The sequence below is a fragment of the Apis mellifera genome, linkage group LG11 (assembly GCF_003254395.2).
Source record: "Apis mellifera strain DH4 linkage group LG11, Amel_HAv3.1, whole genome shotgun sequence".
Taxonomy (NCBI): domain Eukaryota; kingdom Metazoa; phylum Arthropoda; class Insecta; order Hymenoptera; family Apidae; genus Apis; species Apis mellifera.
The window spans coordinates 407,934-435,863 of NC_037648.1; the positions used below are offsets into that span (position 1 = coordinate 407,934).

Below are 27,930 nucleotides of genomic sequence, written 5' to 3' on the forward strand. Positions count from 1 at the left end.
AGAAGAAGAAATAAAATAAGGATTGCATTTATTAATTTGACTACAAATAATTTTTATATAAAATGGATATTGAAATGCATATCTGTAAATATAATAGTCTTATAAGTAAAATTATAATTTTAATCTATTATAATAGTTGAGAATTAATAATACAAAAGAAAAAAAAAAAGACAAAAATTAAGTAAGCTTTTATAAATTATGTGTGTTTATAAAAAAATTGTTTTTATAAAAATTCACTTCTCAAATATAATATCTTAAAGATATTAATAATTGAAATATTTACATTTTATTAATATATATTCTTTGAACAAACATTGTTAAAATAAAAATTACAAATAAAAGATTTAAAAAGAAACAATTTTTTTGAAGAATAATGTTTTTAATGAAGATTTAAAATATTTAAAATATTTAAATTTTTTATATTAATATATTTTATTTACTTTATTTTATAATAATAAATAGAATGTGACAAAATTTATTAAATTTATATAATAATTCTGTAAAATATGTATATATCTTTTTTTTACATATTATAATTTATATACTTAATATATATCAAAACACCATAACTTCTCTTCCACCATCTTCCTCTTCTATTATATCATCTTCATCCTTTTTCTGTTGTTTTTTTTTAGATGTTGCATCTTTCTTTTCTTTTTGAGCTTTACGAAAATTTTCTAATGATTCTTGAAGTGGATCAACAAACTCATCAAATTCTATATCATTCATTGCTTGAATAACATCTTGACCACTTATTGTTTTACGATTTCCTTTTTTAGCAATTATATTTGCAGATGATGTTAAATATAATATAAAAATTGAAGATGCTTTTGCTACTGCAGTTCTAGCATCTTTAGCAATTGTAACTCCTTCTGGTAATGCCTCTTTTATAATTCTTGTTACAACTGCATTTGGTAAATTAAGATCTTCTAATCTTTCTGCCATCTGATGTCTTTATTTATTTATTCTATAGAAACATATTAATGTCAATAAAATATAAAAAAAAAATTATTAATTAAAAAGTACATGTATATTCTAAGGTTATGATGTATTATGAATAAAGAATATTAATAACAGTAAAAAACTATGAATTAACTTACTTGGTTATACAAACGTTAAAACGTTAAAATTAATTGATTTAATAAAAGTTATATTAAAATAAAGGCAACAAATTTCGATACAATATCTTCTTATTTTCCCGCCAATGTGTTCACATATATATTAATAAATAAAATATAATACAAATATATATATATCACATGAAGAAAAAGCAATAAATCACAAATACATGAAATTTATATTAACATCTATAGCATTAAATTTAAATCATTAATATTAACAATATTTTTAGTTGCTTTGAAATAATATAATGCGTGAACATCAAAATTTTTTACTTACAACACCATCTATTGCAGAGAAATTAAAAATAAAATTTCAAATATTACACCATAGATTAGATATAAAATAGATCATCCAATACATTTTGTATTATATAATTTGCATGCCTCTATCATTTTAATATCATTAATTCAGACTAAAATAATATATTATTGAGATAAAAAAAATGTAATAAAAATATATTTGATATAAAAATTATAATTATGATTAATTTCAAATATAAAATTAGATTTAATATAGAACTATTATTGTTTTTATACAAAAATCTCAAAGAATAATATCTATATTTTTAATATTAAAAATTAAAATTTATTATAATTTTGAGAGAAAAATGATAAAAATATATTTAATTATCATGCCACACTTTATCGTTATACAATCAACAAGAAATATAAACTAGAAGAAATTAATATAAACATAGAATAAAAATATTGAAATCGGTGCAAATGAAACAAAAAAAAAAAGATAAAAAATAACAGATAGAATTAATTCTCAGCACTATATCTTAAATATTAGAAATATTTCTGTAAAAATAAAATAAATAAAAAGAAAAAGAATTGAAGATTAGCGCCATCTCGCATTTGGATCTTCGAAGATTTGTTATTAGCATAGTAGAAGATACAAGGAAGTATACTAATTCATGTAACGTCACAGATAAGGAACGTACTTTTTTTGGAGATCACATCTAAAAAGATTACTGTCCTTGTTTATGACGTCACATTAATTCATATACCTCTTTACATATTCTGTTATGCTAGTAATAAGTCAGAGCTTCGATAATTCAAACACGAGATGGCGCTGTTTGCTAAAACTTTTTTTCTATTCTTATTTGATTTATGGACAAAATATATTTTCATTAAATATTTATATCATTTAAAAAAGAAAGAAAAACAATAGATAAATTATAATTTAGATCTTATTTATATGAAAAAGGATAATAATATAAAAAAGAATAATAAAAAATAATAATATAAAAAAATGCATGAAGAAATAGATTTATTTTTAAAAAAATGTGTTATATATTTCTATATTTATATAAATATATTATTATATAGTACAATATATTCTTAAGTTAATTCATAAATATGCATAAATAAAATTAATTTTATATTATAAATAAATTTTTTATTTTTTAATTATTTATTTTTTAAAACTATAATATAAAAATATATACTATATAAAAATAAAATATATTTTTTTTAATATAAATATCCATTTATTATTATTACATTTCAGATTGAGAAAAAATTATTAATTTTATATTAATATGTTTAATATATAAAAACATTAAAAAATAATAAAAAATAAAAATGTATGTATTTAATATTTATATAATACAGAGAAAAAATATCGACAATTTATGATTTTTAAAATTTAAGATTTAAAATTTTTAATCAATATCTTATGTAAAGAAAATAATAAAATTAATCAAAATCATTTCTTAAGTGCACTCTGCAGTTCAAATAAAAAAATAAATAATGAAAAAGAAATAAATAAAAATATAGAAAGATATAGTATTAAAATATTGAGAAATATACAAAGAAAAATATTGATAACCATTTATATTCTGATCATATCCTTTATTTTTTCTTGGTATTTATTATCCTTATGTTTATTTATTAAACTAGAAACTATCTCATGACTATAGACGAAATAAAATATCAATTACATATTTTCTTTTTCAAGATAATATGTGACAATAATGTTTTAGTTTTTAATGTATAAAATATAAATATTCTGAAATTTATAATGTATCTTTAGAATGATCTTAAAATACTATAATCTGATATACAGTTTTGACTATTCAGTTATAACGATGGAATTTAAACAAACAAAAGTCTGAATAAATAACAAAAGAAATAGAAAGAATTTCTGAAGCAACTATCAAAAAATTATGTATATATATTTTTAAATTCATTCACTATTTATAATCTTATAATATGTAGTTAATTATCTAAATACACATAATATCGATAAAGTTGGAAGTGATACTAAAATGGTAAGACTACTAGAGACCTCAAAGATATTCAATGTAAAGTGACACATACATTGATAAACTAATCTAACACATTTAAATCGTGTAGAACGAAAAATCTATTGTCTGTATGGTGGTTCGATAACAGTCATTCAATACAGAAATAATTCTGAAATTAATTATTTCATTACTGACAATCATCAAATCTGACAAAAATCAAATTAAGACACCATTCGGAAAAAAATGTCAAAAATTGAAGAAGGAAATCTTCATATACGACAAGCTGAGAAAAGGTATTGTTAATGCAAGATGACAAGTCATGTAAAATTATGTCAATAATTAATCTAGTTTTCGTCAATTTTTTATATGAAATCGATAATATATATCTTTTCATAATATAAAAATAATTTCATTTTTATCGATCCATATATTCAAATACAATAAATCTATATTATAGCTTGAAAACATCACTATTAAAATGGAGACCTGATTTCGAAGTTGCGGCTGACGAATATACAAGTGCAGGTAAAATATATTATATATAATACATATAATTTAAAGTATTTAAAATAAAATATTCTGATATAATGTTATATAAATAATATGTTTTTTGTTATTTATTCTAGCAACTTGCTTTAGAATAGCAAAATCTTATCAACAATGTAAAGATTGCTTAATGAAAGCTTCAGATTGTTATAAAGAAAATAGATCGTATCCTTTCTTTTAAACAAAATTTTATTTCTTATATTCAAATGTACAGGATGAATTATGTAACATAATCTCACATCTAATAATTTTTAAATTATTTATTTATAAAAATTATTTATAAAAAAACATTAAAATTGCATTGTATAAATAGAGATATAACATATTTTTTTATAAATGGATAAATAGATATATAGATTATCTTTTTTTTAATAAAATCATGTAATTTTTAATATATTGATCCAATTTTTTATAGTATAAATAATTTTGAAAATGAAAAAAAACTGAAATTCATTATATGAAAGAAAAGAAATGTTTCTTTATCTTGTTTTTTGTATAAATAGTTTATGAGAAATAATCATTATTGATTGATGTATTAAAAAAATATATGATTCTATTTAAAAAAAAAAAAAAACAAAATTGATTTTTATATGTTCTTTATATATTTACTTATAAAAAATTGATAATATTAAATTATATTAATCTCCATTTATATTATATAATTTTTTTTATAAAATTTTTTATTATACAGATAATAATTTACAAGATAATTAAAATAGTCATTTTGTATGACTCATAGTATGATTTTGAATTTGTTTTATATAATTTTAAAATACTTATTCTTTAACATTATGCATAAAAGATGGTTTCATGCTGCAAAGTAAGTTTTTTAAATTTTTAATGATATATTTTAAAAAAAAATTTTATTTATCATATATAAATATATGATATAGTAATATATATAATTATCAATATATACAATTATAGGAGTATTGAACAAGCTACTTTAATTTGCAAAGAAATGGGAAATCTTACAGAAGTTTCAAAATTAGCACATAGTGCTTGCTCTTTATATTTGATGCATGGATCGCCTGAATCAGGTGCAACTGTACTTGATAAGGGAGGAAAAATGATAGAAGCTACTCAACCACAAGAAGCACTAGACTTGTTTAAACGTGCTGCTAGTATTGTTATGGTAAGATATTTATAATTTATTTTTAATATATTTTTAATAATTTTTTAATATTTTTAATAATAAAAATTGAAAATTATATTAATATATTTTTTAATGAAGGGTGAAGATAGTCCTCGTCAAGCAGCAGAATATATGAGCAAAGTAGCAAGATTATTAGTAAAATTACAAATGTATGATGAAGCAGCAGATGCAATTCGTAGAGAAATTGGAATGCATCAACAGACAGATCATACATCATCCGTTGGTAGATTAACAGTAGCATTAGTTTTAGTACAATTAGCTCGAGGTGATCAAGTAGCTGCTGAAAAAGCTTTCAAAGAATGGGGAAATTATTGTGAAGCACCTGAGGTCAAATCATATCTTTTAGAAATTTTAAATTTCTTTTGATTAAAATTTTTATATTTATTTTTATCTATTTCTGTTTATTTTTAGATCAATACATTAGAAATGTTATTACAAGCATATGACAATGAAGATGCAGATGCTGCAAGAGCAGCCTTAAATAATCCTTTTATTAAGCATATGGATGTTGAATATGCTAAACTTGCTAGAGGTTTACCTTTGCCACAACAAGAATATGCAATACCTCCTCCAGGAGTAAGAGCTAATGCAGCAGAATCGTATACATCTCCTAATGCATCAAAATTAATGGAAGAAACTACAAGTGAAGTTCAAGTAAAGAATAAAGTTTTCTATTTATTAATTTATTTTTATTTATATATATTACAATAAAAGTCCTCAATTTGTGTTTATATCATATTCTAGAACATGAGTATTAAAGAATCTGAGGATACTCCAAAAACATCATCAGAAGACACTATTGAAAAAGAACAAACACAGGCAGCATTTTCAAAAGATATAAATAATGATGAAGAAGATGAATATGAAGGACTATGTTGATTATACATTCTTATTAAAATTGATAATTTATATCTCAAAGTATAAACAAAATTTATTTTGTAAAAGGTACTATATCATTTTAATTCAAATATATATATAATCTACTCTATGTATAATGTTCAAAAATATTCTTTGCAGATATAAAATATGCCTGCAAGAATATTTATATATATAATATATAAGAATTACATATAAAAGAATTCATATATAATTATAAATGTTAAATCTTGTTAAATTATTTAATGCATATTTATTAGATTAGTAAAAAAATTAAAAAAAAATTATATTCTTAAAAATATATCTAAAAATGTGATGCTTCTAATATTATAAAAAATTTTATTTATTTGAAATATTTAAATTATATTTTATAAATATACTTTTTCTTGTATTACAAAAAATTCTATAACAAGAAATAAATATGTAATATATATATATATATACATTTATGTTTAATAGAATGTTTGTAAGAATATAATCCTTAAAAAATACAGTTTGCATATTGATATTAGCTTTATAAAGATATTTTTTAGCACTTTCAGAATATATATATTGCAAATTTTAAGTCAATAAAAATGTATAAAATACGAATATATTTTAATAATTTTATGTTAATAAACTGTAAAAATATTCATAGAAAAATAAATTGTTATTGCAAATATTTAAGTATATGTAAATATATTTAATTTATTATTATGTAACATTTATCATTTTCAATATCAAAATTAATTTTTTATGAAAAATATATTGAAATATATTTATAAAATTGAAAGTGTTTAATTAAATGCATTTCAAATCAAATGCATTTCATTTTTCAAAAGAAAAGAGGTTATGGATATCAAATTTTATATAGATATATTTATTACTTACGAATTTTATCTTCTATAGCCAGCCACTGTTTTCTTCTATGATATGTTCTCAAACACTAAGAAGTATCAACACGATATTTTTTTTTTACACACACATAAATTTTTAAATATGCCTTTCACTTATTGGTTTTAAAAGATTCCCATAAAATATCAGCACTACATATTGTAATTCATGATCATATAAAAACAGAAATCACATAAAATATTCGAAAAGACAAATTTATATTTATATAAGAATATTTTATATAATAAAATTTATACATACGTTTTTGTTCAATAATATTATTAATTTTTAATTTATTATATCTTTCTATAATATATATTATAATATAATTTAATTTATTATATCTTTACAATTGAAAATTTTATAATTTTTACATTTTTTTTTATGAAGTTATATCAGAAATATATATGTACAATATTCCAAACTTATTAATTTTGTTTATAGCTAATTAAAAATAAACATATATAATTATCTTAATTGTAATATTATGTATAATTATCTTTAATTATAAATGATAAATTATAATTGTATATATAATTATTATATATTTAATTATATTGAAATTAAATTAAAATATAATAATAAATTTAATGTTTACAATTTATACAATATTTTAAAAGAATTGGCGCGAAATAATTCTTTTGATGCGCAAGTTTCAATCTATGAATGTAGATGAACAAGTGTTGTTGCATAAATCAAACGCTTTTAAGTTAGCCATAAAAAACATTAAATTTATTACATAATATGGTCAAACATTAAATTTTAATAATCATTGTGTACATTTTGTCGTATTTTGATTATTAATTAATTTTTGTTATAAGTGACTGTGAACTTTACTTTAAATGTTTCTACACGAAATCAATATTACAGTGGCTTTTAGAGAGGCGTGTTTGCGCACGAACATTAAAAAAAATCGAATAAATAGTCGTCTGCAGGAAGACTCAGAGCAGACGTCACAATACATCACGATATTGTATACCATAACAGTAGAGCGCGAGCAAGTGTCAATTTGATTATTGTCATCGTTTCTGTGACTATCGATAGTTCTGTAAGTTTGGAATTTCTACCGATGATCGACAAATTGCATATACGTATTTCTGTGGGTGCCGTGAGGCGGCGAGAAAGGCCACCTCTTTAAATTAAAAGAAGGAATGACGCTAGAGAATCCGTTCTTTGTCGTCAAGGAGTAAGTAAAAATTATAATCTTATGATAAATTTTAAGTCAATATTTTTTAATTTTATAAATTATCAATGATAAGTTAATATTAGCTTCGCCAAATTTATGCAGTTACTAAACTTTTGTTGTCTCTTTGATACTGTATATATACATCATACAGCCCTTTATATGAATAGTCAGGATAAATTATTATAAAAAAAATCATATATTCTATTTCAAAATAACTTTTACTTGAAAAAATTTTTAAAAAAATTTTTTTATGAATATTATTTTAATATGTATGTATAATTTTAACTTTTCATATTTTATTTTATTTATTAAATTTGTTCAACATTGACGTTATTTTTATTAAAATATTGAATTTTTTTTCATAATTAGATTAAAAACAATTAGATTTTATTGTCTTTTAATATTTATGTATTGTAAAAAGAAATTTATAAAATTTATGAAATTCTTTAAAATAATTTTTTTATACTTTTTATATCATAATTATTTAAAAACGTTTACATTTCTATGAATTAATTTTAGTATTCTAATATAATTTATAATATAAATTTATAATATATAAAAAATATAATTTATATATTAAATATAATATATAAAATATATAATTATATTTTAGTAATATTTATTATTGTTAAAAAAAATTTTTTAATTAAATAAAATATAATTTTTAAAGATTATATAATACTGTCAAATTATCCTTATATTTATATGATATATTTTATAATACAAAATATTTATAATGATATCAGAAACTTAATATATAATTATTAATTAATTTTATAATTTATGATATAAATAAATTTATTTTTTGTTATATAGCGAAGTTTGTAAAGCTTTAAATAAAAATCGCGGTTTATACGGGCGCTGGACGGAATTGCAGGATGTTGTCACGAGTCCTACTGTGAGTGGGGGAATCCCAATCTCACGCGACGAATTAGAGTGGACTACTACTGAATTACGGAAAGCTTTACGTTCAATCGAATGGGATCTTGATGATTTAGAAGACACAATTTATATCCTTTAATATATATTGTATATTATATGTAAACCGTGACATTATTTTTTTTATTGAAATTTAATAATAATGAATATAATATACATATTTATTAGAAATATAATATAATGTCGATTATCCGATAATAATAAATTATTTTTTCATAAGCGATTTTTCGATTAATCAATTAGAAAAAACTAAATTTCTGAATATACAATTCAATTAAAAAAAACAATTTTCAAACAATTATTATATATAATAATATGTATCTCATAAGAGAATATTATAAAATATATATTTTTATATATTATATAAATAATAATATATTAAAATATATATAATAATATAATATATATGAAAAAATATATTTAAAATATTATAAAAAATTAATTTGTATATTATTTCAAAATATATTTTGTAAAGTGTTTTTTAAAACATTTTCAAATATAATTTAAATATATATTCACTATATTCAGATAATCTGATCATCAAATTAGAGAAATTTAAATAATCGATATTATATTGTAATTATTATTCATTTATTAAATTCTATATTTGTATAAAATTGATTGAAAAACTTTTTATAAATTTTAAATTTTTGTATTCTATATTCTATATTCTATATTTTTCTTAACGCACTATATATATATATATATGTATGTATGTGTATATATACGTATTGTAGAAAAAAATCCAACAAAGTTTAAAATAGATAACAAAGAATTAACGGTTCAACGAAGTTTTATCGAACAAACTCGAGAAGAAGTTAAGGTAATACTTGTTGTATAATATTTAATTATTTATATCAATTAAAAATTCGATTAAATATCTGTTAAATAAGTTTTATGAAAATATATATCAATTATTATTAATTTATTGCAGACCATGAAAGATAAAATGAATTTAAGTAGAGGTCGGGATCGTGATAACACAGCAAGACAGGTTTGTAAAAATTAAATAATTTTACATATTTTCTTTTAACTTTATAATTTTTGTCATTTAGTATATCATTTATATTTTTCAGAAACATGCAATGAAAATTTCGATTATGATTTAAACTAATATTTCAATACAATACAATACAATTATAATACTATAATTGTAATATATTGTAAATAAATTGTAATAAATTGTATAATGTAATTATAATTGTAATATTTATTATTATTTTCAAATTTTATAATATAATTTATTACAAGATGTTTAACTTTATACAAATACAGTACTTTATACTTTTAAATTTCGCTCGTAAATTACTATCGTATATGATGCGACACCTATGTAAAACTGTCAAATTGCCAATAATATTGATAGTGATTATCAAACTTGTTCCCTTATTTCTGAATGTACAAATAAAATATTATTAATTAGAAAAAAGAAATGGTTTATGCGGTAAATCAATCATATTTGATATCATTACTATCGTATATAAAATAAAACTTTTTATGATTTAACATATAACTTTCTGTAATTTAAATATACTTATCAAGTCCTTAATTAAATATTTTGATATTTTTATTAATTTATCGTAATAAATAAATTTCATTATATATGCTATTTTTTTAATCTAATAATTTATATATTTATATCTTCTTATATCTTACAGCCACTTTTAGATAATAGTCCTGCTCGAGTTCCTGTCAATCATGGCACAACAAAATATAGCAAATTGGAAAATGAAATTGATAGTCCAAATAGACAATTTTTAGGAGATACCTTACAACAACAAAATGATATGATGAGACAACAAGATGAGCAACTAGATATGATAGGTGAAAGCATTGGAACATTGAAAACAGTATCTAGACAAATCAATACTGAATTAGATGAACAAGCAGTGTAAGTTTAATAGTTATTATTAAATATATATTTTTTTTATTATTAACAAAATGATTTTCTAAATTAACATATTTTTATATAACAATCATTTCAGTATGTTAGATGAATTTGGTAATGAATTAGAAGTAACGGATTCTAAATTAGATGCAACAATGAAAAAAATGGCCAAAGTTCTTCATATGAGTAATGGTAACTATAATAATTACATTCCTGCTCCTACTACTGCAACATCTAGTGTTTCTGATCTTGCCTCTAAACCTTCTTCTCTATCATCTTTATCAAATACAATAACTAACTGTTTCTTATGTTCTGGAGATTAAATTTAATATTTTTATTATAATTTTATCATAATTATTCAGTAATATTTATAAATTATATTTTTTCATTTAATAATTTCAATTTCATTTTTTTCAAATCAATTTATTTAAAATATTAAATATAAATATTAATATTTATATTTAAAATATTAAGTTAGCTTTATTATTATTATCTAATTGTTATATTATTAAAAATTAATAATTTCTAATATTTACTGAAAAATTATGGAATTGTGTTATGAATTTAATAATTCATTTTGCCTTTACAATAACATTGCATACCGTAATCACTTATGAAAATAAGTTATTTCCTACATTCTCTTAATTAATTTAAATTGATTCTTAGCACTATTGCACTTATTTTTAAACTTTTGATTTTTTTTATTAAATATATGTAGGATTATATTGATATATAATTATTTAGAAAAAATAATTTATTGGAGAGTAGAAGTCTCATTAAATTGACATTATCTTTAAAAGAAAAAAATCAGTCAAATAAATTTTAAATTTATTTTTTATTTAACTTTTAAATTACATTTAATGCATTTAGATTATAATTAATACATATTTTAATACATATAATTAATACAACATAAAATATTGATATTGATTTCATTATGAAATAATAATCATGAAATAATTTTTTAGTTTTTTATTTATAAGCAAAAAGTTATATAAATAAAATATATTAATTAAATATTTAATGTTTTAATAAAATATTAACAAATTAAAACATGTTATAAATATTAGATAAAAATAAAAATTGATACATATATGTAATAATTACTATTTTAATTTAAAAATGTTTGCCATTCTTTTTTATTTATTTTATTATTCAAAAATTAAGAATTAAATTTATATTATTAAATTAGGAATTAAATTTTATATTTTAACTTGTATGTGTTTTTATATGTTTTTTATGTAATATGTTTTAATACATTTTATGAATCTGTTGCTTATTTAATAAGAATAAACAAGAATAAAAAAAAAGTTTTTTAATATAAACAATTGTTAAAAATCTATATAAAATAATTAGAAAATCTATAAATTTTGAGAAAGTTATGTATATTCAGACTTAAATAAATGCTAAAAATGTAGTATTAAAATGGACCAGTTGCAGTTTCCATAAAATAATTATCTTTAAAATTTCTGTAATTTAATACAATTCAAATAATTATTATTTATATAGTATAATAGTTGAAATTCTAAAATAGTTTGAAATTCAATAGCAAAATCAGAAAATTAAAAAAATTATTGTATATTGAAAAATTATAGATAAATAATTGTATAAAAATACCTCAATATATTCAATTAATTTTAGATTATTAGAAGAATTTTAAGATTTTGTCAAATTTGAAGACAAATATAAAAATAAAAAAAGAAGCACAAATAATTTGTGCCTCGAAAAATTTTAATGTCACATTTATAGATAGATATATATATATATATATATATACATACTGTTTCTTAGTATGTTCTAAAACTTCTGATACTTCTACTTCCAATGTATATGTGATATTAATATATGATATTAATGTTGATTGAGGCATAGATGAAAAATAGTTTAGGACATGCTAGTGTGAAATATTCATATAACATTGTAAAAGTACCAATCATTTTATGTGTGTAATGAATGTAAACGAAAATACAAAGTTTGAAAAGTTTGAAAGAATATTGTTGAAGAGAAAGAAGAGCAAAATGTGAAAACAATTATTTGTACGTATGATGATTGTTGATTGATTGTTTCTCAATGTGAATGAGATTGTTCATAAGTATTATAAGGTAGTTTGAAACTCTCTTCATTTAAAAAAAAAATGAAACATTAGAAAAACTTTAAAATTAAAAACTGAAATATTTATTCATTGTTAAAAAAGTATTAATAATATAATGTTGTGAATTCATACATAAAACAGAAATTGTTTATTTTAGTTTATATTTAAAAGCTAAAAAATTATACATACTTTATTATTTTGCATAAATGACCAATTGTGAAGACATACTGATAAATAAAATTGGAGACTTTATTTATATTGTACATATTGCTGTAAAGTACCAAATTCCTAATCCATTAAAATTATTTAAATAATAATTACAATAATAATAATTCATTACATATTGATTTCTTTGCTTGAGAGATAATAATAAATATATATTATCATACTTTTAATATAATTAAATTTTTATCAAAAGTAACTTTCAATGTTTTATTTCAATTATTATGTTTTATTTCAATTATATTATTATATTAATTTTTTTTAATAATCATATAAATAGACAATTTATAAAATTTTATTATAAGATCTCTCAATCATGGAATATAATTTTTTTCACTCAAAATTTATGAATATGTGTATTATCATTCTGCTCTAATTATTGCTTTTATATGTTTATGCAAAGAATTTTTATTTATGTGTTTATGCAATGTTTAAAAAATTAATAAGAATTATCAATCTGAAGCTTTTGTAATTTAATAAATGTTACAATTACTGCTTGTTATGTATGAATAATTTTAACTCAAAATGTAACTTTAGAAATCAATTAAATTATTAAATTATTTTATAATATTGATTCTTTGCATTCTAATTGACATTATTAAAATTTATAGAGGATATATCAAAACATTTTTTAAAATATATAAAAAAATTAAAGATCTTTTTATTAGACCATATCAAATTTTATAAATGATGAATAATAAAATCAATATCATTATTTTTTAATTTTTTAATCATTTTTTATTTTTTTATTTTTTAATAATACACTTATAAATAAAGATTTATTTTATTATTTAATATTTGAGAGTGCAGAGTATCAATATAAAAAATATAATGTTGTTATAAACTGCTTGTTAATGAATGCATGTTGAAAATAATGTACAATATTTATCATTTGAAGAAGGGCCAAATATATAAGTATTAATTTTTTTTATATAGTATATTATACAATATGTTACTCATTTAATTTTAATGTCATTCACTGAATGATGATAAAATGAATCTTGATTCTGACTACTTTTTTCATAAGTGACGCATGTGATGTTACTTTCCGTTTGTTTTAGATCGGAGACAATGGGTAGCCATTGGAGTGTTGACCGCTATATTGGTGTTTCTAATAATTTTATTTATAATTAAGTGAAATGTTTAATTTTTTAGTTTCCCTAAGAATTTATTGGTTCTTCTTCATAGCATTTAGATGAATGTGTTAACTTCTGTTTTAATAATGAATTATTAAGTTAGCGATAATCTATGATCCATTATAATAAATATTTATAGTTATTATTTTTGACAGGATCTTTATAAAACTCCCTTCCCTAAATGCATGCAATTAATTAAATTGAAATATTTAAATATTTTTTCTTTTAAAAAATTGTATTTCAATATCTTTCGATATTTTAAAAAAAAATAAATATTTTTTATAAATCAAATTTTTTAATATCAATCATTACTCAAAATAAATCATTTAAAAGAAATGACAATATGATTTTTTATTTCTGATAAATATAAATATAGTTGAATATAATCATAAAAAATATATTAACAATTTGATCTCATATTTGCAAATAAGATCAAATGTAACAGTCTATGTCAGTAAACAAATATTCTGTATTGTCCTGAAAAATTATTTCCAAATAAAATATTTGGTCTAAAATATTTAGTTTATTTTGTATACTTTTGAAATATAACATGCTGATATATTACATCATATATTCTCTAACTTTATTTATTGTTTATTCATATTAGATATGTATAAAAAATTTGTATAAAAATTATATCGTACTTAAAAATGATGTATAATGATAATATATATTTAGATTTCTATTTTCTGAAAATATTTTCACACAGATTTTTAATAATTTATAAGCAAACCATACAACATATATTAATTTATTTATTATTCGATTTTGTATATTAAAAAATTATCCTTCAAAGGAACTTTTGCCACTTTCTTAAAACTTAAAAGATTTTATAAATGATTGTATATAGATACTATATACATGTTTATACATACGTACAAATAAACTGTATTATAAAAATGAACGTATTGAATAATGCAAATGGCCTGATAACAATAACGAAAAATATGTCTATGATAAAATCTTTGGTATGATGATCATTATATCAGTTGTTTGTATATAGAAGCGATCATTATAATATTTAAAAAAAGAAAAAAGAAAGAATATAAAATCACACTATAAACGATATATTAAATAAAATGATTTAAAAGTAAATATTCAAGTAATATTTGTCTATTTAACATTAATGTTATGTAATTTAACGCTAAGTTATATTATAACTTATTTTTATCATAAATTTATGATTAAAATATACTTTACAATTCTTGAAGAAAGCTGTAATTATATAGTACGAATCTTAATTTTAACAGGATATATGATAAATTTTGCAGTTATTATTTTAAACATATGTTTTTTATGTTTTTTTAAATCTTATTTCTTTCTTCAATGCATGTAAGGCACTGTAGCATTATGAACAGTTTTACTTTTAAATATTGTACAAGTTTAAAAACGTTTTTCATGGTTCAAGTCGTAAACGTTTTTGACAATCAACAGGCAAAACTTTTCTTATTTCATCAATGTTTTCAACTTCCATTCTTAATCTACTGACTTCATCTTCATAATTTTTTACCCATTGTGTTTGTAAATTTTTTGCATCAGTTAATGTACGAATTCTTTGATCTAGATTTGCAGCTGCAATTTCTTTTTCAGCTGCAGCTAAGCGTTCTTCTAATCGATTTAAATCAGCATTATCTAAAAACAAAAAATTAAATTTATATATTTAAAGATTTAATTTAAAATAAAATAAATTATAAAATAAAAAAAATAAAGAAAAAAGTAATATACCAATTTCCGGTAAATTTTCTAATTCTTTTATTATTTCAGTTACTTCATTTAGAGCTTTATCGACTTGCTGTGATGCTAATGTTACATTAATTTTAGCTAAACCAACTTTATGATTTGCCTAAAAAAATTAAATAATATACATAATTTTTATTATATAATTATCATATTAAATATTATATACAACTGATGCCTTACTTCAGTTGTAATATTTGTATCTTGATCAGTTTGATTTTCATGTTGTTTCATCATAGAATCTGTACTATCTACCCTCTGATGTAATTTTTCAGCTTCATTTCCTACGCGAACTGCTTCTATTTTAATTTTATTCGCTTCGGTTCTAATATCATTTGCTTTTGCACTAGCTTCTTCTGCATATCTCTAATGTAAAAATATTTTGTATTTAATATATAGAAAATATAAAAATATAAAAAATATATTATATTATACATAATATTATATATAATGTTATACATATATAACATTAATTATACTAACTTGAGAATCTTGTGCTATTTTGCGTGCATACTCAGCATTATTTTCAGAACCATTTAATTTTTTTTCAGCTTGTAAAGCTTGATTTGTAGCATTTATGATTAATTCTTCAATATTTTTAATGTCTTTTAAAGCATTTTGAGCTTTAATACGTTCACGTTCTACTTCAGCATGAAATTCTAAAAGAAATATCATAATTAATATATATATACCTTTGTTTGTATATTTACCTATATTTACCTATATTTGCCTTTTTCTTTTTGAAATTATCATTATTATCAATAAAAATAATTTAAAAAAATGAGATATACCGCCTAATTTCTTTAATGTTTCCTGAGCTTCTTTCAATGTTTGATCTCCTAGTTTTACAGCATCATCTGCTTTTTCATTTGCACCGTCTAATTCAGCCAAAAGTTCGGCCGTAGCTGCTTGTTGATCTTGCGCTCGTTCTATTAACTCTTCGCTTTTTATTACTTTTTGTGCCATTTCTTTTATAAGATTTTCATTTTGATCTAATAATAATTGTGCTTGTTCTTTCAATCGCAATCCCTATAATATTTTATTATCAATTAAACTATCATAAATTATTATCAATAATAATATTTATTATAATTTATATTTACTTCATTATTCACATCTTCAATTTGATTTCTCAATTGCTCAATGTCAACAGGTGGAAGTGCTAAATCGAGAATCAATAAATCTATTGCTTCTTGTGAAACAGTGGATGATTTAGTTGCTGCTATATTGGTAAGATTTTTCACCTCGTTCATACGATGCTCTAGTAATTCTAACTTATTTTCCAATCCTCTAATATCATCACTAAATACATAATCAATTTTTAAAATATTACGATAATTAAAATAAAATAATTACGAAGTTAAAATAATTTTGAAAATTACCAATATAAATTACTAATATTGATAATAATTATATTATTACTTTATTTTAATATAAAATAATGAATAAATGCATACGTTATGTTAGTGTATTTTCCTATAGCTTTCTTTGCAAGAGTATAAGCTTCTATTGTTGTATTTCGAGCTCGTTCTGCCAGTGCATGTATCTTTTTCGCTTCATTAACATTTCTATAAATAAAAAGTAATATATAGATATATTTTAAAGAAATATTTAAAATTTATAAAACTAAATTACTCACAAATCTGCTAATACACGCGCTTCTTGTGCGATTGAAGTCATTTGTTTATTTCCTTGACCAACTTGTTCTGCGCGTAATTTCGCTTTTGTTAATGCAGTTGCTCCATCAGTAGCTAAATAATCTTCTGTTTCCTAATATTTTAATGATAAAAATTTGATTAATATATTAATTTTTATAAATTTTATTATATAAAATTATATTTTTCTTACAGTTAATTGAGCATGTATTTTATCAAGCACTTTTTCTGCTTCATCAATATTCATTAAACCTTCCAAAGTAGTTTTATATGCATCAGAAGCAGTTAAATTTACAGTATGAGAGATTTCACTAATTTCATTTAATTGATCACGCAATTCATCAAGTTGTTCCACCAAAGTTTTATTTTCACCTAAAACATTCTCTTTATATAATCTCATCTAAATGATATTATTAATTCTATTACGTTTTTTACGTTTTAATCTTGCTTTTTATTTTAATTAATAAAAAATTTATAATGATTAAAAAAAAAGTTTAAAATTACATAATAATTTTATACACTTAATAACAATTTATTTTTATTTTTTTCATACTTAAAAATTAATTAATAAAAAAAATCGAATTCAATTGAAAATAACTCGAGAAACGAACGTAAAAGAATAATATAAATTATACTTACTACCTGATCCTTGTTTTGCAATTTGTAAGAGATTCTTTACTTTATCTTGAATATTTTTTAATTCTTTTTCAAAATCTGAATCTTTTATAACTGTTGGACTACTGTTAATCTTTTTGAGTGTATTTTCTAATTCAGTTAAACGTACTCTGTGATTATTAGCAGCAGCTTGAACAAGATTGTAACAATCAGGACAATCGACACATCCATTTTGTCTATTGTGTTTATTTTCTTTACAACGATCACAGCGTCTTCCTTCTACATTTGGTAAACACTATAATATAAGAATAATTATTTTAATAAATAATTCAAATTTTTTATCAGTACAAACACTACTTTTTTAATAAACTTACTGGACATTGTCCATTGGCATCACATTGCAGATCTTGGGAACCAATACTATCACAATCACAAGGTTTGCAACCTTCTCTACTAAATCCATATTGATAAGGAACGCATGCATCACAATGTTGTCCAGTAATTCCAGGTCTACATTCACATTGACCAGTAACAGGATTACAAGTACGATTATAAGATCCTTCAGCGTCACAATTGCAAGGTGTACATCCCTAAAATGTATGTATATAATTATTTAATAAGAATAATTATTTAATTTAAGACAAGCTATTATTCGTTTTATATTTGTGAAACAATTGTTTTAGCAATTTAAAATACCTCTCCACTTAATATATGATAATATCCTTCTTCACATTTATCACAATTTCGACCAATTACATGAGATTTGCAAGTACAATGACCTGTTAATTGTTCACAAGGTGCTACTCTACCATCGTTGAGTTCAACTGTACCTGGTGGATAGCATTGGCATAGCTTACATCCATCTTCTTTACGATCAGATAATGCATCTCCATAATATCCTATTGATTATAAATATAGTTACTTAAAATATCAAAAAAATATATTACAAAAACAAAATTATATTTATTTATATATACATGCCTGGAAGACATTCTTCACAATGAAAACCAGCCGTATTATTTACACATTTCAAACATTCACCAGTTTCATGATTACAATTTCTTACAGCATTTAAATCGATATTGTTGTTGCAATCACAAGGTCTGCAAGCTATATCTTTTTCAGGATTTCCAAAATATCCATCCGAACATGTTTCACATCTAGGTCCTAAAACAAAGGATAACATAAATAATTTTTTATAAAGTAAAAAGTAAAAAATTATTTAAAGTACTTAAAGTTTTGTTTTACCTGTTCTACCCAATGGACATTCAGAACAAATCGGATCCGGATTATTGCCAAGTAATATACAAGGTCCATTATCGGGACACGGACATGGTTTACAATCATCGGGTGTACCCTTTAACGGATGGCCATAATATCCTCGTTTACATAATTCACAATTACTACCGGCCGTATTATGTTCACAAATGCATTGTCCTAAAATAAATCAAAAAATATAAATATTCAAATATTAAAATAAATTGTGAATCAATTTTTATTTCAAATTTACTTAAAACAAATACCAGTTTCAGCTTCGCAAATATCTGCATGATTATTGCAATTGCAAGGAATACAAAGAGCAAAAGGACCACCATTTGGCGGATCATGATGAAATCCAGGAGCACAAGATTCACAAAATTGGCCCACATAACCATGAGGACAATCACAATGTTCCACCCAATCAGCACTTTCACCTGCAGCACCTCGAAGTGCTGTTTCCAGTTTAACATCATCTAAGAATCCTCGACCTGTAGAAAGAAAACTATATGATAGAAATAATATTTCATCTTCAAAATAATTAAAATACCTTGATGTGTATAGGTGCCACGAATTTTAATAGCTGTTAAGTTTGACAAAATAGACATAAAAGCTCGAGAAGAAAGACGAGGTTCCCAACCATAATTAGGATGTTCGTGCAATTTAAAATGGTATTCATGTGGCTGAAATCATTTTTTATGAATTAATAAACTTTAAATATTAAAATTTGGTATTTAATTATATTAGATTAAATTTTTAGTTACTGTCACTGAAGGTAAATGATTGTTTTGTCCAAAGATTGGTTGTGTAATTTGTTCTCCATTGCCTCCTTCAAATATAACATCACGAACAGTAGGTGCAGGACCAGCCTCTCCAATTCTCAAAGTAAATGACAAATCTTGATTGTAAGAGGCTCGTTGATCACCAAGAAATCTATCTATGTAATGTAATAACATTCTTGGTTAGTAAATATATGTAGTATAAATCTTTATTAAAACAATAAAATATTTTATTGTGCACATTATAAGAGTAATATAAGATTTTTAGAAAAAATTTTTAGAATTTTTAGAATGATATAAAAATGATATAAGAATTTTATTTATATTTACCAGGTGCAACAAAATAAACATTGTCTCGATCTAATGCTGTAGCAGATATTGTTTGAGTAAGAGGATCATACTGAAGTCTTATTGGATTACCAGCTACAGTAGCTTTCCATCGTTCAGCTCCTCTCACAAACATACTTTCAATTACAACTTTAGAATAACCACTTGCTGGTTTACAAACTGAAGAATGACCATAACAGAAGCATGGTGTACAACCAAATTTATTATCCATTGCAAGATTGAAAAATCCTGGTTTACATCTATTTATTATAGAAACAATATTAGTAAACATATAATCAATCCTACTTATTTATTTTTATAATATAATATCATAAAAAATATTAATGATATAAGTATACTAACACTCGACATCTTTTTCCTTCAACATTTTCTTTACATGTGCAAATACCACTGATAGGATCACAGTTTGGTATATTTGTGAGAGAACCAGCTGCATTACATTCACAAGAACTGCAGCCATATGAACCAAAGTTATAATAATTTGCTGCACAATGGTCACATTTATCACCTGTTACACCAGGTTTACATTGACACTTTCCTTCGCTATTACATTGTAAACTTCTTGAACCTATAATAAATTCAAATATTTATTTTAATATATATTTTATATAAATATCAAATATTTATTTTGATTGTATTTTTAATACAAATAAAAAATTATAATATTTCTTATTGTATATATTTATAATTAATAAATTACAAATATATTTTAATTTTAAAATAAAAATAAGAAAAAATATTTCAATTTACCAATTTCATTGCAATTACAAGCAACACAATAATTATCTTCAGGACGCTGATAGAAGTTCTCCCGACAACGTTCGCAATTCGCACCATCACGATTAGCTCGACAATCCAGACAATGTCCACCATGACCAGTGACTTTATATAATTCTTTATCAAAAAAGCATCTTTCTGAATAACCATTGCAATTACAAGCTGAAAAATAACATTACAATCATAATCAATGTAAAATTTATATTTTTCTTGTATAATATTATATAATTTTGAAATATTTCAAAATTTTATAATATCATAAATTATAATTTTTCATAAAAAATTGTTAATGTTAAAATAATATTTTTTAAATATTTACTAGATTCTGAATACCATGGCAAAATTCCATTCCAATGTGATGAAGTAATAATCATCACATTTACAAATATTAAATATGTAATTAATTTCATTTTAAATGAAAATTATATAATTTATAAACAAAAAAAGAGGAATTTTTGAAAAATATCATTCTTCATCATTTTTCATCATTCTTTATAATTTGAGATATATTTTAAAAATATATCTAATATATTTAAAATATATTATATATATTTTAATATATTTAGAAAATATATCTTATATTTTTGATCAATTATTCATAAAATATGTAAAAATATATAAGTTTTTCAATTTGATAAAAATAATCACAATAATAAAAAAGTTATAAATTTAAAAATATATAAACAAATTTTTTTATTTAATGATAAACAATATATTTTATTATAATAACTAAACTAACTATAACTAACTAAATAATATAATTATAAATAAATGAATAAATTCAAAATCATTCTGTTTTCTTTTTTAAAAAAAATCATGTAACTATACGATTCAATATGATATAATAAATATCTGCTTATATCGCGATATCTTGAGTACTGAGTTCGTGATCTAAAGAAAAGCTGCATTATGTGTCTCTGCTAACAGTCCCCACTTTAGAACAAGCAATGAACGTAAAAGGTAATGCCAACGTGATCGTAAACGTAAACTCTCTTCGGTTGCTCAGAAAGTATGATACCCACAATAGTAAAGAAATCTTTCTCTTTTATATATAATAAATTTTTATAAATGATAAAAAATATTAAAATTGATACAAGAAATAATGTGAAAATGGAAAAACGATTTAATTTTATAGATTGCTAACTTTTTTCAAGAAATTAACTTTCTCAATATTTTTTATTTTTTAATTAAAAAATATTTCTTAATAGAAAAATAATAACATATATATATATGTATTATTTATTTTATATAAATAGATTTTTTATTATTATTTTAAATATTACATCAAAATTGATATTGTATCTAATAAAATTGAATAATATCATCAATTATGTTGCTCTTAATAGATTTTAATAAAAACTGAACAGAGATTTAATAATAACAATTAACCAAATAATAATAATAATAATTAACCAAAAATATGATTTATGATGATAAAAATGTTCTTATTATGAAATAGAATACGAAAAATGATCATTGGAAAAATAAGAGTTGTTAAAATGAAATAATAATCTTTCAATGATATTCTTTTTTCATTTATATTTGCGATATGTGTATATAAATATAGTTGTAAACATATGTTTTATTTTTATTAATTTATTTCAAATGTTATTTCAAATTCAATATTATACTTACGTTTACATTCGTGCGCATCTTTGGTAGTAGCACGTCCCCAAGGTGCATCATTGAAAAAGGGCATACACTCGTTGCAATCTGGACCCGCAGTATTATGTTCACATCTATAAAAGATTAAATCACATCTATTTGAAATTTATGAATTAAATTTGTAATATAAAAAAATTAATATGAAATCGCTTTAATTGCGTTTTCTTAAAATTTTATAAATAATATGAAACATAAAATATATAAAATAATTTTATATATAATTTTAATATATATATATATATATATATATATATATATATATATTATGTATAATATTTATATAAAATTACAATTAATTATTCCAATTATATATTTCATTTTAGTTACATATCTTATATTCTCTATATTACTAATATTTAATCATTTTAACTAGTTATTGTATATAGAAAAATAATTATTTATAAATTACCTTACCTACATACTCTACGAGTTTTTCCATCTACACTAGTACTGTTTACACATTCTCCAGCGTGACCATTGCAAGCACAACGTGCTCCAACAGCAACGTCAGCGATTGCATAGTAGTAGGATTTTAATACCTGATCATCGCCAAAAACTTCGTCACCAAAAGTATTCATTTTATCTAACGTGATTCTTAAATCTGTCGCTTGCACCCATTCCTTTTAAAATAAAAATAATATTATATCATTATAAATTTTTTTTATTACATTAAATAATTTTGTTACTTTAATTTCATATTACTATTTTTATTTCATTTTTAACACGTTATTTGTAATTTGTTTTCTATACTTAATAATAATTTTTATAAAAAAAATTGTTATTGATAAAATAAAAAAAAAAATGAAAAATGAATTGATAAAATAAAAATTGTACCTGTAATGCTGTATTAGATTCAAAATTGTATGCCGAGGGTCGTCCTTCTAAAGTAGAGTATGCGACAGCACCTTTCGTCAAAGGTGATATATCAGAATAGATAGAAGTACATAATACCCTGGTATCATCACCTCGTACTGTTTCCTTTGAATCCGGTAAATCATACATATCTCTACAACTCGCAGAATAAAATTGATAAGGTTCCCATGGCGAATTTTCATTTTTTCTCTTATAGATACCCCAACTTTCTGGACGCGGAGACTCAAAAAGCACTCTAACATATGTTATATCGAACGTCTTGCCTATAATTAATAATTATTAAAGAGCATTTTACATACGTATATATGTAAAAAAAAGATAATAAAAAAAAAATATATAAATTATCAACTTAATAAAAATTGACACATATAATATAAAGATAATAAATATTTAATTTTTTAGAGATAAAACAAATTAAAATTTTTTATAATATAAATAGATACAAAAAATGTTTTTTTAAAAAAAATTATTTATTATAATTATGATTTGAAATTATTAAAAAATAAAGATTCTACGCCATTGTAATTCTTCACTATAGCTAGCGGGATGCAAGTGGCTTTCTTTCTAAATGAACATGTGGTATACAGGCAAAGATTCTGTGTTCTTCTCATTTTTAAGAATCTTATATTATCTGAATTCTCGGAATAGTGTTAGAATTAGCTTCGTTACATACATATTTTACAAATCATAATTATTAATTTTATCTGTATAAAAAGATTATTTTTATTATTAATAAAATAAAATTCTATATATAATAACATTTTTTATATTCATTATATTCATTAATTCTTCGATAAAGATAAATAGTTATTTTATTATTATTTTATGTTAAATAATAAATATATTATTATATATGATTTATTTGAATAAAAATATTATTTTCTTGAAATATATGATACTTTTGTAAATGACTATATAATTTTTCCATCAGTTTGGAGTTCCGCATTTATAGTTATCATCGAGAATTATCTCATCGTACACGCATCCTGATAGATAACGATATAAAATGAAAGAATAGAAATGAAGAAGAAGAAAGTGAAAAATATTGAATATGTGTTAAATTTATATCGTGAAATGAACTGATGAATAAATTCTTTTTTTCTATTTATAATATAAGTTTCATAAATATTATATATTATTTAAATTCCATGAAAAATTATCTCAATTAATATGAATATAGCCATATTTGAATTCAAACAAAATATAAAATATATTTTATACATAGCATAAATTATATGTAAAAAATATATATATAAAATTGTAATATTTAATATAAAATATACAACATTTTTATATCATACCCAATGGCAATGTGAGATTAACTTGATTCGGATATTGAATTCCCTCATACATTGTTTCTGATTGCCACCAAGTTGCATTGTCATTATTATCATAATCGGTAAGAAACGAAGCTAAATGATCTCCATATCGACAAATTTCGCAGGACTTTCTTTGGACACCAGTTTGTTTACAAAATTCTGTTTGTCGATCTTGGCCACATGTATTCGTTGCCTCCATAAGAACATTAAATGCTGCATTTTCAAAAGGTGGTATACACCTCTACAACATGCATTCAGAATAATATTTAATAGAATTATAAATTTTTATTATAAAATTTAAAATATTTTTTTTCGCAATGTTCAGAAATTATATCAATAATTAATACTTTTTTTCACTATGTATTTTCTTTTTTTCTTTTTTTTTTTTTAATTAAAATTTAAATATTTTAAATTAAACATAATATTTATATATAAATGCTAGACAAATGGTAGACAAAAATGTTATAGGATAGGCCAAGATATTTTATATTTTCAGATTATTTTCGTCCCGGATATATATATTATAAATATTTCCTACAAAATTCTGTAATATCTAAACAAAAATATTTACGTAAATTTCAAATTTTTTAAAAATTAAAGAGTAAAAAGTAAAATTAAAAAAATAAAAATTAGAATTTTATTAAATCCTTTAATATTCAGAACGATTATTTAGTTATATTATTTATAGTTATCGTCGAAAATTGATGCAATTTCGAATCTTTAAAATGATAACCTAATGTAATAACATCTTCAAAAAAAAATTAAAATTTTAATGATTAAAAATCAGAATAATTAAAAGTTTGTTCATGCTTATTATATTTTTATGAAATAATACAAATATAAAATAATATAACTGTGAAAGATAATTTATATTTTTTTGAAAAAAATAAAAAATAAATTAATCAAATTATTATTATTAAATTAATAAAAAATAATTATTTGATAATTAAATATATTGTAATCTACATATATTAAATATTACTATTTTTGTAATTCGAAATTAAATAAAAAAATATTATTATTTTAATTATATAAATATTATAAAGAAAAAAAAGAATAAAGAAAGAAAAATAAATTAATGATAAAATAATAAAATAAAATAAATTATTTTAATATTTATATATTTATGTAAATATAATAAATAAAATTACGAACCTGTGGTCTTCCATTGTCATCATAGCATTTGTCTTCATCACGATTTTTTGAAAATCGACTATAAAAAAGTTCATCTAAAGGATCAGGTTCCGCAAATACTGTTATCAAGCAAATTGCAAGTAAAATTAATATTTTCTTGTGCCTTTCTCTGTTCATATTTGAACTTCTTTAGAGTTTTTTTTTTTATAATTTTTTTAATAATTTTAAATGAAAACTCTCAAACTTTTTTTTGAATTTTTTAAAGGTCAGAATATACACTAATTTTCGACCGAGTTCATTAATAAGGAAAGTTCCAATAATTTTTAGTTTTCACTGTCGCAATTGCATTCCGCAATCTTCCGTTCGCCTGGTCTTCCTACCTAATATTTTTTAATTTTAATATTAATTAATCTTTTGATGTTCTATATTAAATTTATTAAATTTAATATATAAAGAAATATATACATATAATTATAAAAAATTAAAATGAAAATATTAATATAATTACATACAAAAATAGAAAAATTGAATATAATCCTGTTTTCAAATTTATAAATCATTTCACAATGAAAAATTATCAAAATTATAATTTAAATATAAAAATCACAATTTATAATTTAAAATAACAACATATATGTACATAAAATATATTAATATATAAAATAAAAATGTTATTGTAAAGTTTATGTTTTTTACATATATTTTTCATTAATCTTATAAAATAATTTTTAAATTAAAATTCTGCAACTGAACTAGTAACATTTGTTCAAATAAAATTATTAAATATTAATTTATATATATATTCTATATTATTTAATAAGTTATTTTGCATTTAATATTGTTTCTTTCTTAAAATCTATTCTTTTTTATCTAAAATTTTTAAAATTTTGAAAAATAAATATGCATATTATTTCTGATCACATATTTCGGCACATAAATCACGAACTGCAATTTCAATAAATATTTATGTTATAATTTTAGAAAATAAACAATGTCAATTTAAAGAAGTTTATAACCAAAAAAAATAATCTTTTATTTCTTACTAAAATAAAAATTTGAATAGTTAATATTCACAAAATTATATAAAACACAAATTGACCGTGAATTCACTCTTTTTTCAATAAAAAAATTCACACAAATATCACGAATTTTTAAAAATGAACAATAAATTTTCATTCTAACCTCTTCAACTGATAGAAGATTGGTAAATCATAAGAAAACTTCTTTCCCTGTAACAGTTTAGCGAGATACTGAACGAGAGTTATATCGTATCGTTGTCATAGCATGAGTGAGGGAATCGTATATGCCGAATATTTGTAGTGGTAATATGCTGTAGAAAGTGTAAGTTAAAAAAGAAATATAATGATGAGATTATTACATTTTATATTTTATTATTAATAATGTATATAAATGTACATATTTATGTTTTTTAAAATTTTAATTTTAAAAGAAAAAAATATTTTAAAAATTTGAAATACATTTTC

At 20.9% G+C, this 27,930-nt stretch overlaps 3 protein-coding genes across 5 annotated transcripts; 1 reads left to right on the forward strand and 2 right to left on the reverse strand.

Moving 5' to 3' along the window:
* Positions 1-492: 492 nt before the first annotated feature.
* Positions 493-6,979, reverse strand: LOC726923 (DNA polymerase epsilon subunit 3). Of its 3 annotated transcripts, none has more exons than XM_026443955.1 (2): positions 6,822-6,979; positions 493-967 (listed from the first exon to the last, which is right to left on the reverse strand). In XM_026443955.1, the coding sequence occupies exon 2, from the start codon at positions 943-945 to the stop codon at positions 556-558; it is 390 nt and encodes a 129-aa protein (XP_026299740.1). In that variant the 5' UTR covers positions 946-967; positions 6,822-6,979; the 3' UTR covers positions 493-555. The 3 variants fall into 3 exon arrangements, with proteins under 3 accessions (XP_026299740.1, XP_016770528.1, XP_001122640.1); XM_016915039.2 differs by lacking the exon at positions 6,822-6,979 and adding an exon at positions 1,399-1,417; XM_001122640.5 differs by lacking the exon at positions 6,822-6,979 and adding an exon at positions 1,101-1,408.
* Positions 3,447-11,180, forward strand: LOC409363. The gene is made up of 14 exons (XM_016915034.2): positions 3,447-3,666; positions 3,831-3,898; positions 4,000-4,084; positions 4,722-4,739; positions 4,847-5,054; positions 5,154-5,402; positions 5,487-5,729; positions 5,820-5,952; positions 7,938-8,010; positions 8,827-9,020; positions 9,654-9,772; positions 9,884-9,943; positions 10,608-10,840; positions 10,935-11,180. The coding sequence occupies exons 1-14, from the start codon at positions 3,617-3,619 to the stop codon at positions 11,158-11,160; spliced, it is 1,959 nt and encodes a 652-aa protein (XP_016770523.2). The 5' UTR covers positions 3,447-3,616; the 3' UTR covers positions 11,161-11,180.
* Positions 11,181-14,788: 3,608 nt separating this feature from the next.
* On the reverse strand, positions 14,789-27,780 carry LOC409474 (laminin subunit gamma-1). The gene is made up of 26 exons (XM_026443953.1): positions 27,629-27,780; positions 26,468-26,826; positions 25,295-25,553; positions 23,955-24,256; positions 23,535-23,740; positions 23,091-23,194; positions 21,429-21,617; positions 21,021-21,246; positions 20,661-20,917; positions 20,316-20,488; positions 20,102-20,234; positions 19,818-20,042; positions 19,543-19,731; positions 19,276-19,461; positions 18,991-19,193; positions 18,669-18,884; positions 18,319-18,589; positions 17,873-18,051; positions 17,664-17,794; positions 17,482-17,592; positions 17,128-17,326; positions 16,816-17,053; positions 16,508-16,683; positions 16,208-16,390; positions 16,013-16,130; positions 14,789-15,919 (listed from the first exon to the last, which is right to left on the reverse strand). The coding sequence occupies exons 2-26, from the start codon at positions 26,621-26,623 to the stop codon at positions 15,684-15,686; spliced, it is 4,866 nt and encodes a 1,621-aa protein (XP_026299738.1). The 5' UTR covers positions 26,624-26,826; positions 27,629-27,780; the 3' UTR covers positions 14,789-15,683.
* Positions 27,781-27,930: the final 150 nt, after the last annotated feature.

Coding starts and splice junctions, on each gene's coding strand:
- LOC726923 (XM_026443955.1), bottom strand. CDS start 945: ATGGCAGAAAGATTAGAAGATCTTAATTTACCAAATGCAGTTGTAACA.
- LOC409363 (XM_016915034.2), top strand. CDS start 3,617: ATGTCAAAAATTGAAGAAGGAAATCTTCATATACGACAAGCTGAGAAA. Junction 5,953..7,937: donor TGAATATGAAGGACTATGTT/GATTATACATTC, acceptor GGGTGCCGTGAG/GCGGCGAGAAAGGCCACCTC. Junction 9,773..9,883: donor AAACTCGAGAAGAAGTTAAG/GTAATACTTGTT, acceptor AATTTATTGCAG/ACCATGAAAGATAAAATGAA.
- LOC409474 (XM_026443953.1), bottom strand. CDS start 26,623: ATGAACAGAGAAAGGCACAAGAAAATATTAATTTTACTTGCAATTTGC. Junction 20,918..21,020: donor GAAGGAAAAAGATGTCGAGT/GTTAGTATACTT, acceptor TATAATAAATAG/ATGTAAACCAGGATTTTTCA. Junction 18,590..18,668: donor ATGCCAATGGACAATGTCCA/GTAAGTTTATTA, acceptor CTTATATTATAG/TGTTTACCAAATGTAGAAGG.